Consider the following 13,922-nt stretch of genomic DNA (forward strand, 5'->3'; position numbering starts at 1 on the left):
AGTGCGCTACATATTCCATGTTGTGTCATTTGTAATTCAGCCTGTAGCATCTTCAAGTGTTGGATTTAACAGTAACTATATCCAATAGCCAATCACAAAGCTATTAAGTTGTCACGTGTCGCTTCAATCGCGACTGCACTCGTAAACAGTCGGGGGATATGTGCGTGCCCTGTCGGGAGTCGGCTCTGAAATGGGTCGGTTCGGTACCGCGTGGATCGCCGTGGTGTGCGGCTAGCTTAAGTCCATGCTTAATCTGGCTTCTGCAGTAAACAAAGGTCGCACGTTTGACGTCAGGGCAGATTTGTTGTCATTTTTTTGGCGCAGATTGTGACGTTCTAAAACGCAAACCTCCGGTTATCTCTGTCTACACGAAAAGGCATACACGGAGTTTTCAAAAATCTTCACTTTGCCCGGAGTTTTTTTAAATATTCGTTTTTGATGTGTTTTCATGTGGATGACAGGCCAAAACGTAGAAAAATATCTTCGATTTAGCAGATACCCGGCTACGTGTGGACGGGGTCTGAGTGTGGGAACATTTTGGAAATATATCTTTGCGTTCCTTGTCATATTGTGTGAAATGTTACTTTTCAAAGAGGGTGTACTCATTATTGCATTGCACTGTATATTTGCTTTCAATACTCATACACCAAGTTTTCCAATATATTATTATTATTTGTTGATATTATATTATGGTGCTCTGTGTTGTTCTCATTTATGTATTTAACAACAGTATCAAAATACTCGGGTCTTGAAATAAATGCACATTAGTCATGAACAATGGTAACTACCGTATTTTCCGGACTATACGTCGCTCCGGAGTTTAAGTCGCATCAGCCAAAAAATGCAATATGAAGACGAAAAAAACATATATACGTCGCACCGGACTATAAGTCGCACTTTTTTGAAGGGTTATTCTATCCATAGAATCTGTGATTGTATCTGATAAGCGGCGCGTGGTTACTGCACGACTGCATTGTTTATTTAATAAACGAACAGCTGAGCAGTGATAACGCGCCCTTTGCCCTGTAAGTAGCCTAGTCTGATTATTTTAAATATCTACTACTATCTTTAATACTATCACTATCGTTATTACTACTAATAGCCTATATTATTATTATTATAACTAATATTAGTAGCCTATTACTGATGCATTAATCAGTTTGATTTTAGAATATTTTTACCGGTAGGGCTTATTATCGCCCCATGGCGCTTTCATCTGTGTTATTAAAGCTGTAGTCATCATCGAGGAGAGTCATTCTTCATTTTTGTCGAATTTTATTTCATCAAATCAGAGGCCAAGTAGGCTATAGGTATATCATCTCCAAAGACAGGTACGGTAGTGAAAAAAACCCCAACAACAACCGCTTTTAAATCCCCTACTTAAATCCTTAAAATGAGTCATTTAACTCATGTCTTGTGTGATCTGATCTCCAATGGTGAAATAAACCGGCTGTGATGAGTACAGTCTGTTATTTTAGAAGATAAATGTAATATATAATTTAATATATAGACTAATAAAAATTAATATTTTATAATATAATATCATGACATATTACTGTCTGTAACTGTTTGTCACTAAAGCGTTTTCTAAGATCATAATGTCTGATATTATTATTATTATTATTTTACACACACAATAAGTGCATGTGCGTAAAGTTATAGTAAACCACCCCCCGCCTTTTTTTTTTTTTTGAGTCGCCGGACCCACCCACCTCCTGCGTTCTGGGACCTCCCACTTCACAAATTAAGCACTGCCTAAAATCACTACATAACTTATTTAAATAACTATAGGCCTATCATTAATAATAAAACACAGGTCAATCAAGTTTATCAAGCTGATGATTTCACTCCAAATCAGCAAATCCATTGAATTCCTCATCCTCGGTGTCGCTTCTGAACAACTCTGCCAACTCCAGCGGCAGATGAAGCGCCGTTTCCTCTTCTTCTGCGTGGCTGTCGTCAGACTCAGCATCAGCTCCAGTTATTCCGCGGTGAAAAAAAAAAAACATATATACGTCGCACCGGAGTATAAGTCGCATGGCCAGCCGAACCATGAAAAAAAGTGCGACTTATAGTCCGAAAAATACGGTACTCTCTTTTGCGTTATTTTTGACAGAAGTAAAATTCATACATGAACAAATTTCGGCTAGTTGATTTTCTGTTTGGCGAGTTACTTTGGAAGGGAACTAGTCCGGCTGGCTGGTGAAAAAATATACGAATTTCTAGGCCTGTATTACAGAGCATATTTCAAACACTCATAACTTGCTCCAGCAATGACAAAATAGCGATCAAAAATGCATTCCGATATTTAATAAAATGAGAGAAATGGAATTTTGATCATAAAAAAAAAAAAAGATTTGCCTTCAGTTCTCTTATAATGAATCGCCAAGAGACACTGATCTGGAGAGGACAGGAAAGGGTACTGTGAGCTTGTGAGAAGTCCCGGTACGCCAGGGGTTAAAATCTAGAAGTGGTGGTACTGCGTACCGGTGCGTACCAGCCCACTTAAAGCACTGGTTTTACGGCAGTGAGGTTGGGACCTGTGTGTGTGGGCGGGTGGTCGATTACAGCGCTCTCCTTTGTAATGTCTTGCATGCTGATCGCTGGCACTGTGCCACCCCAGAACACCTGGGTCCTGGCACTCGGTTGCTTATTAAAGCGCATCTCTGTAGCTGCCCTCATTATCCCATGACACCGACTCCCCTTGTGAATAAAATCTCATCTCATCTCATTATCTGTAGCCGCTTTATCCTGTTCTACAGGGTCGCAGGCAAGCTGGAGCCTATCCCAGCTGACTACGGGCGAAAGGCGGGGTACACCCTGGACAAGTCGCCAGGTCATCACAGGGCTGACACAGAGACAACCATTCACACTCACATTTGAATAAAATACCATTCGTTTTAATCTAAAGACTCTACAGAAGGCTGTAGCTGAAAGGCACTTTTTTTTTTAAATGAGCAGTGTGCATTTTAAATGAAAAACGGACCTGTAGTGGTTTAAAGCTCCGGGGAATTCAAATTGACTATTTCTTTCTAATAAGGTTAATGTTCGAGTACGTACAAAGTATTTGTCCCTGCCGCATGGACAACTTCAAAATTACTGGGGCCCTTGGGGCTGTGAAAAAAATGTCGGTGTTTTAATAAGCTTAGAGTTTAAAAATATAAGAAGCCAGACCATTTATTCTGAGGAAATTAAAAAAAAAAAATTATTATTATTTTTTTTAATTATTGACGCCAGGCGGCACGGTGGTGTAGTGGTTGGCGCCGTCGCCTCACAGCAAGCAGGTCCGGGTTCGAGCCCCGTGGCCGGCGAGGGCCTTTCTGTGTGGAGTTTGCATGTTCTCCCCGTGTCCGCGTGGGTTTCCTCCGGGTGCTCCGGTTTCCCCCACAGTCCAAAGACATGCAGGTTAGGTTAACTGGTGACTCTAAATTGACCGTAGGTGTGAATGTGAGTGTGAATGGTTGTCTGTGTCTATGTGTCGGCCCTGTGATGACCTGGCGACTTGTCCAGGGTGTACCCCGCCTTTCGCCCGTAGTCAGCTGGGATAGGCTCCAGCTTGCCTGCGACCCTGTAGAACAGGATAAAGCGGCTACAGATAATGAGATGAGATGAGCCTTCTGAGGCAATGAGCAAACACATTGTACCATTAGAACACTGGAGTGAGAGTTGCTGGAAATGGGCCTCTATACACCTATGGAGATATTGCACCAAAAACCAGACATTTGCAGCTAGAATAGTCATTTACCACATTAGCAATGTATAGAGTGGATTTCTGATTAGTTTAAAGTGATCTTCATTGAAAAGAACAGTGCTTTTCTTTCAAAAATAAGGACATTTCAAAGTGACCCCAAACTTTTGAATGGTAATGTACATGCAAGTTAAAATCCCCAGATATAATAAGACAGTCAAACTCTAAGCAAATGACTGACAACAGTTCACCAAACTCTTCCAGAAAAACTTTGGCTGAATGTCTCGGAGGCCTATAAATAGTTAATAACAATATGTTAGGAGAGCATGTAAGAAGTGCACATAAGTGTTCAAAGGATGTAAAAGCACCAAGTGAGGATTGTTTACATTGAAAAGAGGCTTTGAATATCTTTGCGATCCCTCCACCTTTCCCATGTCGAGTAGCACTCAAGAAATTAAAATTTGGGGGAGCTGCTTCAATAAGGGTGGTACTGTAGCACTCTTTGCTTGATCTAGCCATGTTTCAGTTAGAAGCAAAAAATCAAGATTGTGTTTGCAAATAAGATCATTAATTAAAAATGACTTGTTTGAAAGTGATCTAACATTCAGAAGAATTAAATCATTTGTGTGGATTTGGATATACACTACTGTATATGGACAAACGATTCTAGTCACCTGACCATCAAATCATCTGTGCTTCCTGAACTTCCCATTCCAGACCTGGTCCCCTTTTCTTGTAATAATAGCCTTCCCAGAAGAATGGAGGTTTTCTACTAGATTTTGGAGTGCGACTTTGGGGATTTGTGCTCATTCAGCTACAAGAGAATTCATGAGGTCAGGCACTGTTGTTGAGTCACTTGAGTTCTTCCACTCCAACCTTGACAAACCATGTCTTTATGAGTGTGCTTTCTGCACAGGGGCATTGTCCTGTTGGAACAGGTTTGGGCCTCTTGGTTCCAGTGAAGGGAATCATAAGGCTACAGCATACAAAGAGTGTATTATATACAACTGTGTGCTTACAATGTTGTGGCAACAGTTTGGAGAAGAAACATCAGGTGTCTGCATACTTTTGGCCAGCTAATGTACGTTTTCAATCATTGTCTTGCTGCATCCAACCATGACCCGGAATAATTCTGGGACTTCATGGAAAAACAGTACATAACAGGTCGTCCACCATACCAACAGATTAGGTTCTTTTCAGTTTTTGTTTAATGCCACTTTGAGGGTTTGTTGCCAAAAAGTCTGTCCATCATCCAACCCCTCGCTCATCCATCCATCCATCCATCCATCCATCCATCCATCCATCCATCCATCCATCCATCCAACCGCTCGCCCATCCATCCATCCATCCATCCATCCATCCAACCGCTTGCCCATCCATCCGTCCATCTGTCCGCCCGCCCATCCATCCGTCCATCCGTCCGCCCGCCCACCCATCCGCCCACCCACCCATCCATCCGCCCGCCCGCCCGTCCGTCCATCCGTCCGCCCGCCCATCCATCCATCCGCCCATCCATCCATCCGCCCGCCTGCTTATCTATCCACCCGCCTGCCCCGCTCATCCATCCATCCGCCCGCCCGTCCATCCATCCGCCCATCCATCCGTCCATCTGCCCGCCCATCCATCCACCCACCCGCCTGCTCATCCATCCATCCATCCGCCCGTCCAACTGCCTGCCCGCCTGCCCATCTACCCATCCGCCTGCTCATCCATCCTCCCGCTCATCCATCCACCCACCCGCCCGCTCATCCATCCTCCCATCCGCCCGCCTGCTCATCCATCCATCCACCCGCCCGCCCGTCCATCTGCCCGCCCATCCATCCACCCACCCGCCCGCTCATCCATCCATCCATCCATCCGCCCGTCCAACTGCCTGCCCGCCCGCCTGCCTACCCACCTCCCCGCTCATCCATCCTCCCGCTCATCCATCCACCCACCCGCCCGCTCATCCATCCTCCCATCCGCCCGCCCGCTCATCCATCCGCCCACCCGCTCATCCATCCACCCGCCCGCCCGCTCATCCATCCATCCACCCGCCCGCCCATTCATCCTCCCGCCCGCCCGCTTCTCCATCCATCCTCCCGCCCGCCCGCTTCTCCATCCATCCTCCCACCTGCCCGCTTATCCATCCATCCATCCATCCATCCATCCATCCGCCTGCCCATCCATCCGCCCATCCATCTATCTGCCCGCCCCTCCATCCACCCGCCCGCCCGCTCATCCATCCATCCATCCACCCGTCCGACTGCCTGCCCGCCCGCCCGCCCGCCCGCCCGCCCATCTATCCGCCCGCTCATCCATCCTCCCACCTGCCCGCCTGCTCATCCATCCACCCGCCTGCCCGCCCATCCATCCTCCCGCCCGCCCGCTTATCCATCCATCCTCCCGCCCGCCCGCTTATCCATCCATCCACCTGCCCATCCATCCATCCTCCCACCCACCCGCTTATCCATCCATCCGCCCATCCATCCACCCACCCCCCGCTCATCCATCTGCCCACTCATCCATCCATCCGCCCGCCCGCTCATCCATCCGCCAGCTCATCCATCCATCCGCCCGCCCATCCATCCATCCATCCATCCATCCGCCCGCCCGCCCGCCTGCCCACTCATCCATACATCCACCCGCCCGCTCATCCATCCATACATCCACCCAACCGCCCGCTCATCCATCCACCCACCCATAGAGTTCAAAGTTCCAGTAATGCATAGTCAACTTGTGCTTACAGTTAAGTTATTCGACGAAATCGAGTCATACATGAGCTGATGGCCAACGAGGCGCATAGCTGGCTATAAGTCATGTATGACAAGATTGACTGGAATAGCTGTTTTATTGTATCTACTTTCACTGGATTTTGAGAAACGGAGCATTTTTATTTTTTGCAAATTCAACAAATAAAAACTTTATACAAAACGTCCAACAAAATCATTTCTGCTTAGAATGTAAACAAACCGGCGACATGTCGGTAGCGATTTGCGAAAAATGCGATGATTCTTAAAAAAAAAAAAACACGTTTTTACCATCAAATACTTTTATTCCATATTTTGTGCTTTTCTTTTGTTAATTTTTGGATTTTTATTCTTGTTCTTTCAGGTTTTTTTTTTGGCAGTTTGCAAACCAGCTTAAAGGTGCATTACCGCCACCGACTGGGCTGGAGTGTGGAGCAGGAGATATTGGCGGGGGAGAGACTATATTCTTTGAGCTATTTCTGTTTCTTTTAAATACTTGATAATTTTTCGTGTTTTGTTTTGGAGTTGAGTTTTTATTTCATCCTCGGTTGGTTCAGCAACAGGCTCCGCCATTTTGTTTTTCTCTATTCAGGGTATATGAGCTGATAGCCTAGTAGTAGAGTAACCAATCAGAGCATGTGATTACTCATATCCAGTGAATGTGGATAGAATAACTGTGGTTAGCTGAAAGAAAAGACTTTGTTCATTTTTAATATTTTATGTTGATTTTTATGGAGCTTCAAATGATGGCACAAGAGTAACTTTTATCTATTTGGTTTTTTTTTTTTGGGGGGGGGAGAGGTTTCCTCATTAGAAGGAAATATGCTTGCTTTTTTTTTTTTTGTCTGTAGTAATTACAGATGTACCAATTTTAGATTAAGATTAGGATGAAATCTGCATTTACCTTCGGTTTTAAACCAGATCTCCTCTTTCCTCTCTTGACAGAATCCCATAGAAGCGGGTTCCTCAGCGCACTCAAAGACAGTCCTGCCAGATATCCTTTTTTTTTTTTTCAGCATGAGGATCCATATTGGTTTGTCATTTATAAGCGAGTCTGACAGCTACAGCACCAGTCAAAAGTTTGTGCATGCTGACTCGTTACTCTGAGCATCCAAACTTTTGACTGATGCTGTTTCTTGGCTACGTCGTAACTTCTGGTGTCGAGTTGAAACCACTTGTTTTTGCATTGCCATTAAACAGAGCCTTGTTCCAGCTACAGCATGGTTTCTGACGCGTCTCGCTGCCTTTTCTGCCTGCCAAGCTTTAGTACCTGCAAAGTCATGTTCCTTGGATCAGCATGACCTTCTGATTTTCTTAGCTCTAGGATTACCTCTGAATAGGGACCGTATATCTTGTGTCTTTTTATAATTGTCATTTCTTATAAGCCATTCAAATCGGAGGTTTAGTAGCTGCATTGAAAATACCAGCAAAATGAAAACACTGCTTGTGAGACAACATTGCTCAGTGAAGAGTTTCTTCGATACCATCAAAACGACAGGTCATGTGACGTATCCGGTATCAAACCGGAGTGTGTTTGTGTTGTAAATGTCACAGCAGAGTCAGGTAAAGGCTCCGATAAACTTAATATCTTTGCACCACCGTGTAACGTTCTTTATATTATATAGACACAGACACACAAAAAAGTTCATCAAAAGAATTTTAATTTTGAACCGGTTCGCCATTTTGACAACATGCGTCTAGTCAGTAGGGGAACGCTGGGAGTGACATCATCAGAGTGAAATATTATACATGCAGGACACTTTTTCGATGGAATAAACACGTGTTCTATTCCCTTCTAGCAGCTTGCATTCATTTGGTTTGATAGCATGCGATATTGTTAGCATATCGCTTATCCTACGTGTATTATGTCACTCTACCCAATGGAGAATGAGCGTGCAATATTGTTACAGTATTGCACATTGTCAATCCAACGTGACGTCATACGGTACATCGAAGCTGATGTGAATATCCGATGACAGCTTTTCTCCTGCGCATGCGCAGAAGCATTTCTTTGTCTGCTGGCAAAGGGAAAGGATGAGGCTAATCCAGTGCTACTGCTAGGATTAGCTATGCTATAATTAAACACTAAATAAATGAACTGAAACTAAAGACCCAACACCTGAAAAGCTATATATTCTTCAGGCATATTTACAAGAGAAAAACATACCGATGGACATTGAAAAACTGGAAGAGCGACACGTCATAGATGTAAAAATCCGTGCTAGCGAGTGACTGTGACAGTTTGTAAACAAACATGGCCGTGAGGTTTGCTTCGTTAAAAGCGGAAGATTTTGAGAGAATTTTGGCTGCCAGGTCGCTCTGTTGTATGTAGCTGTCGATGTTTGTTTGTTTTAAAAGTAACTAAGTAAATTGCATCGAGAAATGAATACTTAAGTCTGAGTGAAAAATACTATAGCGAGTGTGCAGCATGGAAGAAAAGTCTGGAGACAGAAATCCTAGTTTCTTGGTCGTCAGCCTGTGCTACTTGCTCTGGATAGCACTGGCTTGACTGCGCTAGCATTGGCCTTCGCTAACACTACTGCTGAATGCTACACCGGCTGGAAGGTGAGTATGATGATAATGGCTTTTTTTGTGTGGTATATCAGATATATTCCATTCAGCTACTCGTCTTCGACTTGTTCAGTATCGTGCTAGCTGAATGGAATATATCTGATATACCACTCAACGCCAGCCAATATTATTTAAAACATGTCACTCGGGTCCGCCATGTATTTCATATGAAAAATGTGAGCTCTTCAAGACGAGAAGATAAACTTCGTATCTTCAAGCCAACATGTGATTTTCTTTTTGTTACATAAATACGTTTTGTTTGTGAATGTTTCTATCAAAACAATTCCCTGGTTTCCTCACAAGTGACATATAGAGATTTATGTCCTGGTTTTGAATCCGCATGTCCCGGATGTAGCACGTATGAAAATACGAGTGGTGTATTTCCCAGTAAAACATTCGTGTCTGTATAGTAAAATTTAATTTTCGTCCAGTCGAACACCCTCTGAGATTCAACCACAGAAAAGGAGCGACTCTAATAAGTGCATGAAAGAAAATTTGGACGATTTATACGTAATATTGAAGCAAATTTAGAACCAATACTTTGCGTTTTATTATCCCCCGCTGGCCGAAAGGCCCGAAGGGGGATTATGTCGTGGCGACGTCTGTCCGTCCCGGGAAGCGTACTCACCTTCTGAAATCAACTCCTCTCACAATTTTTGGACGAATTTCACAAAACTTGGCAGGGTTCTTTGTTATATCTCGGTAATACGCACATTGTAATTTTGTTTAATTCGGTCACATTTTCCCAGAGTTACAGCCCTTGATTAACAACCTTGTACTTTCACAATTTCATGAAGGTGTGTTTTCGTTCTCACATCGACTCCTCTCACAGTTTCTGGAGGAATTTCTCGAAGCTTGGTAAAATGCTTTGTTATATGACAGTAATACGCAGATTGCGATTTAATTTTGTTTGTGAAAATTTTCCCAGCGTTTTGACCCTTGATTAAATAACTTGTACTTTGACGATTTCATGAGGGTGTACGTTCTTCTGAAATCAATTCCTCTCACAATTTGAGGAGTTTCACCAAACTTGGCGGAAAGATTATTTGTTATGACGGTTATACGCAGATTGAAATTTCATTTAATTTGGGCAAATTTTCCCAGAGTTATGCCCTCGATTATTAACAAACTTGTACTTTGGCAATTTCATCAAGGTGTGCTCGCTTTCTGAAATCAACTTCCCTCACAATTTTTATCATCAACCCGCTGGCCGAAAGGCCCGAAGGGGGATTATGTCGTGGCGATATCTGTCCGTCCGTCCCGGAAAGGATACTCGCTTTCTGAAATCAACTCCTCTCACAATTTCTGGAGGAATTTCTTGAAGCTTGGCAAAAGGCCTTGTTATATGACGGTAATACGCAGATTGCGATTTAATTTCGTTTGTGAAAATTTTCCCAGAGTTTTGACCCTTGATTAAATAACTTGTACTTTGACGATTTCATGAGGGTGTACGTTCTTCTGAAATCAATTCCTCTCACAATTTGAGGAGTTTCACCAAACTTGGCGGAAAGATTATTTGTTATGACGGTTATACGCAGATTGAAATTTCATTTAATTTGGGCAAATTTTCCCAGAGTTATGCCCTCGATTATTAACAAACTTGTACTTTGGCAATTTCATCAAGGTGTGCTCGCTTTCTGAAATCAACTTCCCTCACAATTTTTATTATCAACCCGCTGGCTGAAAGGCCCTAAGGGGGATTATGTCGTGGTGATATCTGTCCGTCCGCCCCGGAAAGGGTACTCGCCTTCTGAAATCAACTCCTCTCTCAATTTCTGGAGGAATTTCACGAAACTTGGCAGGATTCTTTGTTATATGTCGGTAATACGCATATTGTAATTTTATTTAATTCAGTCACAGTTTCCCAGAGTTATGGCTGAGTTGCCAGCGGGGGATATTGTGCTCTCAGAGCGCTCTTGTATAAGATTCAACAGAGTTTGGCAGCAGCACTTGTTGGTGCGCTGTTAGTTCCACATTCGCATAGTAAGTTTCGTGTGAGGTCAGTGTGTTAGCCAGGGAATTGTCAGATGTGCAGACTTGTCCACTCTGTCCTCGTTGCATGTGCACACACAGCAACCTGACAGTGGTAATTAGGGCATAGTGCACATTTAGGGTTCTAAGGCAGCAGTTTTTCCTTACGTCTGCACTGATGTTTTCTTTCCTTGACCCTTGATTACTGTGCTGGAGGTTGTCGTGTGTTTTTTCTCCGTATGGTCAATAGTGGGACTCTCCGGCTTCCACACCTACCTAATCGGATCCAATCAGACCACCAATGAAGATGTAAGTCAAGTGTGTGTGTGTGTGTGTGTTTATTGGAATTCATTATAGAAGACGTACATAAGCATGCCTAGCCAGCAGTTTTACTTCAGGTTTCTGTACATATATAAAACACTTTGGGGGGGAATAAAGCACAGTTAAGCAAAACATAAGACAATATTCAGTGGTTTCATCAAGCAGTTGGCAGTGCCATATTAATTTCTGCCTTCTGTGAAGTATTGTTTCGTGGATCACATCCGAGACACAAAAAAATTCACATCCACAATGCAGAGACATCACTGCCGAACTGCAAAAATGTAACCGCCGTAATGCAAAATGTCATGAGATTAACCCAAAGACGCCAAAGCTGTTGCCCAGAAGTGTAACAGGCACAAGGCTACATTTTCCTCAGTGATATCTATACACCAAAGCAACAACTAGTGTCTTGCAAAAGTATTCATCCCCCTTGGTGTTTGTCCTGTTTTGTCGCATTACAAGCTGGAATTAAAATGGATTTTTGGAGGGTTAGGACCATTTGATTTACGCAACATGCCGACCACTTTAAAGGTGAAAATTGTTTTTTGTTGCGTCACTAACAATAATGAAGATGAAAAAACAGAAATCTGGAGTGTGCATAGGTTTCACCCCTTTTTGTAAAGTCAGTACTTTGTAGAGCCATCTTTTGCTGCAATGACCACTGCAAGTCTCTTGGGGTATGTGTCTATTAGCTTAGCACATCTAGCCACTTGGATTTTTGCCCATTCCTCAAGGCAAAACTGCTCCAACTCCAAGTTAGATGGGTTGCGTTGGTGTACAGCAATCTTCAAGTGATGCCACAGACCCTCAATTGGACTGAGGTCTGGGCTTTGATTAGGCCATTCCAAGATATTTAAATGTTTCCATTTAAACCACTCCAGTGTAGCTTTAGCAGTATGTTTAGGGTCATTGTCGTGCTGGAACGTGAACCTTCATCCCAGTCTCAAACCTCTGGCCGACTCAAACAGGTTTTCCTCCAGAATTGCCCTGGATTTAGTGCCATCCATCTTTCCTTCAGTCCTGACCAGCTTTCCTGTCCCTGCAGATGAAAAATATCCCCACAGCACGATGCTGCCACCACCATGCTTCACTGTAGGAATGGTGTTCTCAGGGTGTTGGGTTTGTGCCACACATGGCATTTCCCATGATGGACAAAAAAATCAATTTTTATCTCATTTGACCAGAGAATCTTCTTCCATGTGTTTGGGGAGTCTGCCACATGCTGTTAGGCAAACTCCAAATGTGTTTTCTTAAGCAATGACTTTCTTCTGGCCACTCTTCCATAAAGCCCCACCCACTCTGTGGAGTGTACGGCTTAAAGTGGTCCTATGGACAGATACTCCCATCTCCGCTGTGGATCTTTGCAGCTCCTTCAGCGTTATCGTTGGTGTCTTTGTTGCATCTCTGATTAATGCCCTCCTTGCCCGGTCTGTGAGTTTTGGTGGGCGGGGCCTTCTCTTGTCAGGTTTGTAGTGGTGCCATATTCTTTCCATTTTGCTATAATGGATTTAATGGTGCTCTGTGGGATATTCAAAGTTTGGGATATTTTTTATAACCCAACCCTGATCTATACTACTTCGCAACTTCGTCTCAGACCTGTTTGGAGGCTCCTTGGTTTTCATGTTGCTTGCTTAGTAGTGTTGCAGAGTCAGGGTCCTTCCAGAACAGGTTGATTTATACAGACATCATGTGACACTTTGATTGCACACGGGTGGATCTTAATCAACTAATTATGTGACTTATTGAGGGGTTTCATACGAAAGGGGGTGAATACCTATGCACACTCCAAATTTGTTTTTTTTCATCTTCATTATTGTTTGTCTCACAATAAAACGACAATTTGCACCTTTAAAGTTGTAGGCATGTTGCGTAAATTAAATTCAAGGATTTTTTTATAGTCAATTCACTATATATCCAGGACATCTTGGAGAATAGAAATGCCGTTTCTCTCTCACCTTACTTGTAAAAACAGATAAAGATTACAAAAAAAGATGGTGCTAACCCTCCAAAAATCCATTTTAATTCCAGCTTGTAATGTGACAAAACAGGACAAACACCAAGGGGGATGAATACTTTTGCAAGACACTGTACTTCTTGAGCACTTTTTTTTAAACTTGATGTATAGGATCATTTAGAGCATGGTGTATTTTGGGTATCTTGTTGAGCATGTGTAGTCTCTGCCCTGCCCATGTAATGCCCTTCACTCCGTGTATCCTAAAATCACTGAGTATTTAGTCAGTAAGCCCAAGGTCTTAAAGAGCGTACAACCCATTAACTCTGTTCAGGGCTTTGAACCAGAATTTTTTTCCTATTGGTTCGTTCCGAACAGAAACGGAATTTTAACGTTTCCGGTTTTGGGTTCCACCATTAAATAGACGTTCCCGAACCGGTTAGAACAAAAAAATTTCGTTCCCGGAACGGTTAATTACGTTCCCTGTCAGCTGTTTAACAAATGGCTATAAAGTTATGTCTCTGTCTCATCCGGCTTAAGCCAAATGTAGGCTAATTCTATTACAACCTTCATTAAATAAGACAAGAAATAATTCAAAACAATTATTATTTCAAATGTTGGCGATTTGGATTCTCAGTATGTCTTCCCATCTACACAAACAGAAAAAGTGCCAAAAATGAAAGATAATTCG

The 13,922-nt window shown here is 43.2% G+C and overlaps 1 protein-coding gene across 3 annotated transcripts in view; it reads left to right on the forward strand.

The window, feature by feature from the left end:
- LOC132894623 (palmitoyltransferase ZDHHC14-like) overlaps positions 1 to 13,922 on the forward strand; it is a 230,950-nt gene that overhangs the window by 150,041 nt on the left and 66,987 nt on the right. For all 3 annotated transcript variants that reach the window (XM_060934700.1, XM_060934702.1, XM_060934703.1), the window contains exons 6-7: positions 7,363 to 7,411; positions 11,166 to 11,268. In XM_060934700.1, coding sequence (XP_060790683.1) covers positions 7,363 to 7,411; positions 11,166 to 11,268 — 152 coding nt within the window. The remainder of the gene's footprint in view (positions 1 to 7,362; positions 7,412 to 11,165; positions 11,269 to 13,922) is intronic.

Source organism: Neoarius graeffei, chromosome 11 (assembly GCF_027579695.1).
Source record: "Neoarius graeffei isolate fNeoGra1 chromosome 11, fNeoGra1.pri, whole genome shotgun sequence".
NCBI classification, from domain to species: Eukaryota; Metazoa; Chordata; class Actinopteri; order Siluriformes; family Ariidae; genus Neoarius; species Neoarius graeffei.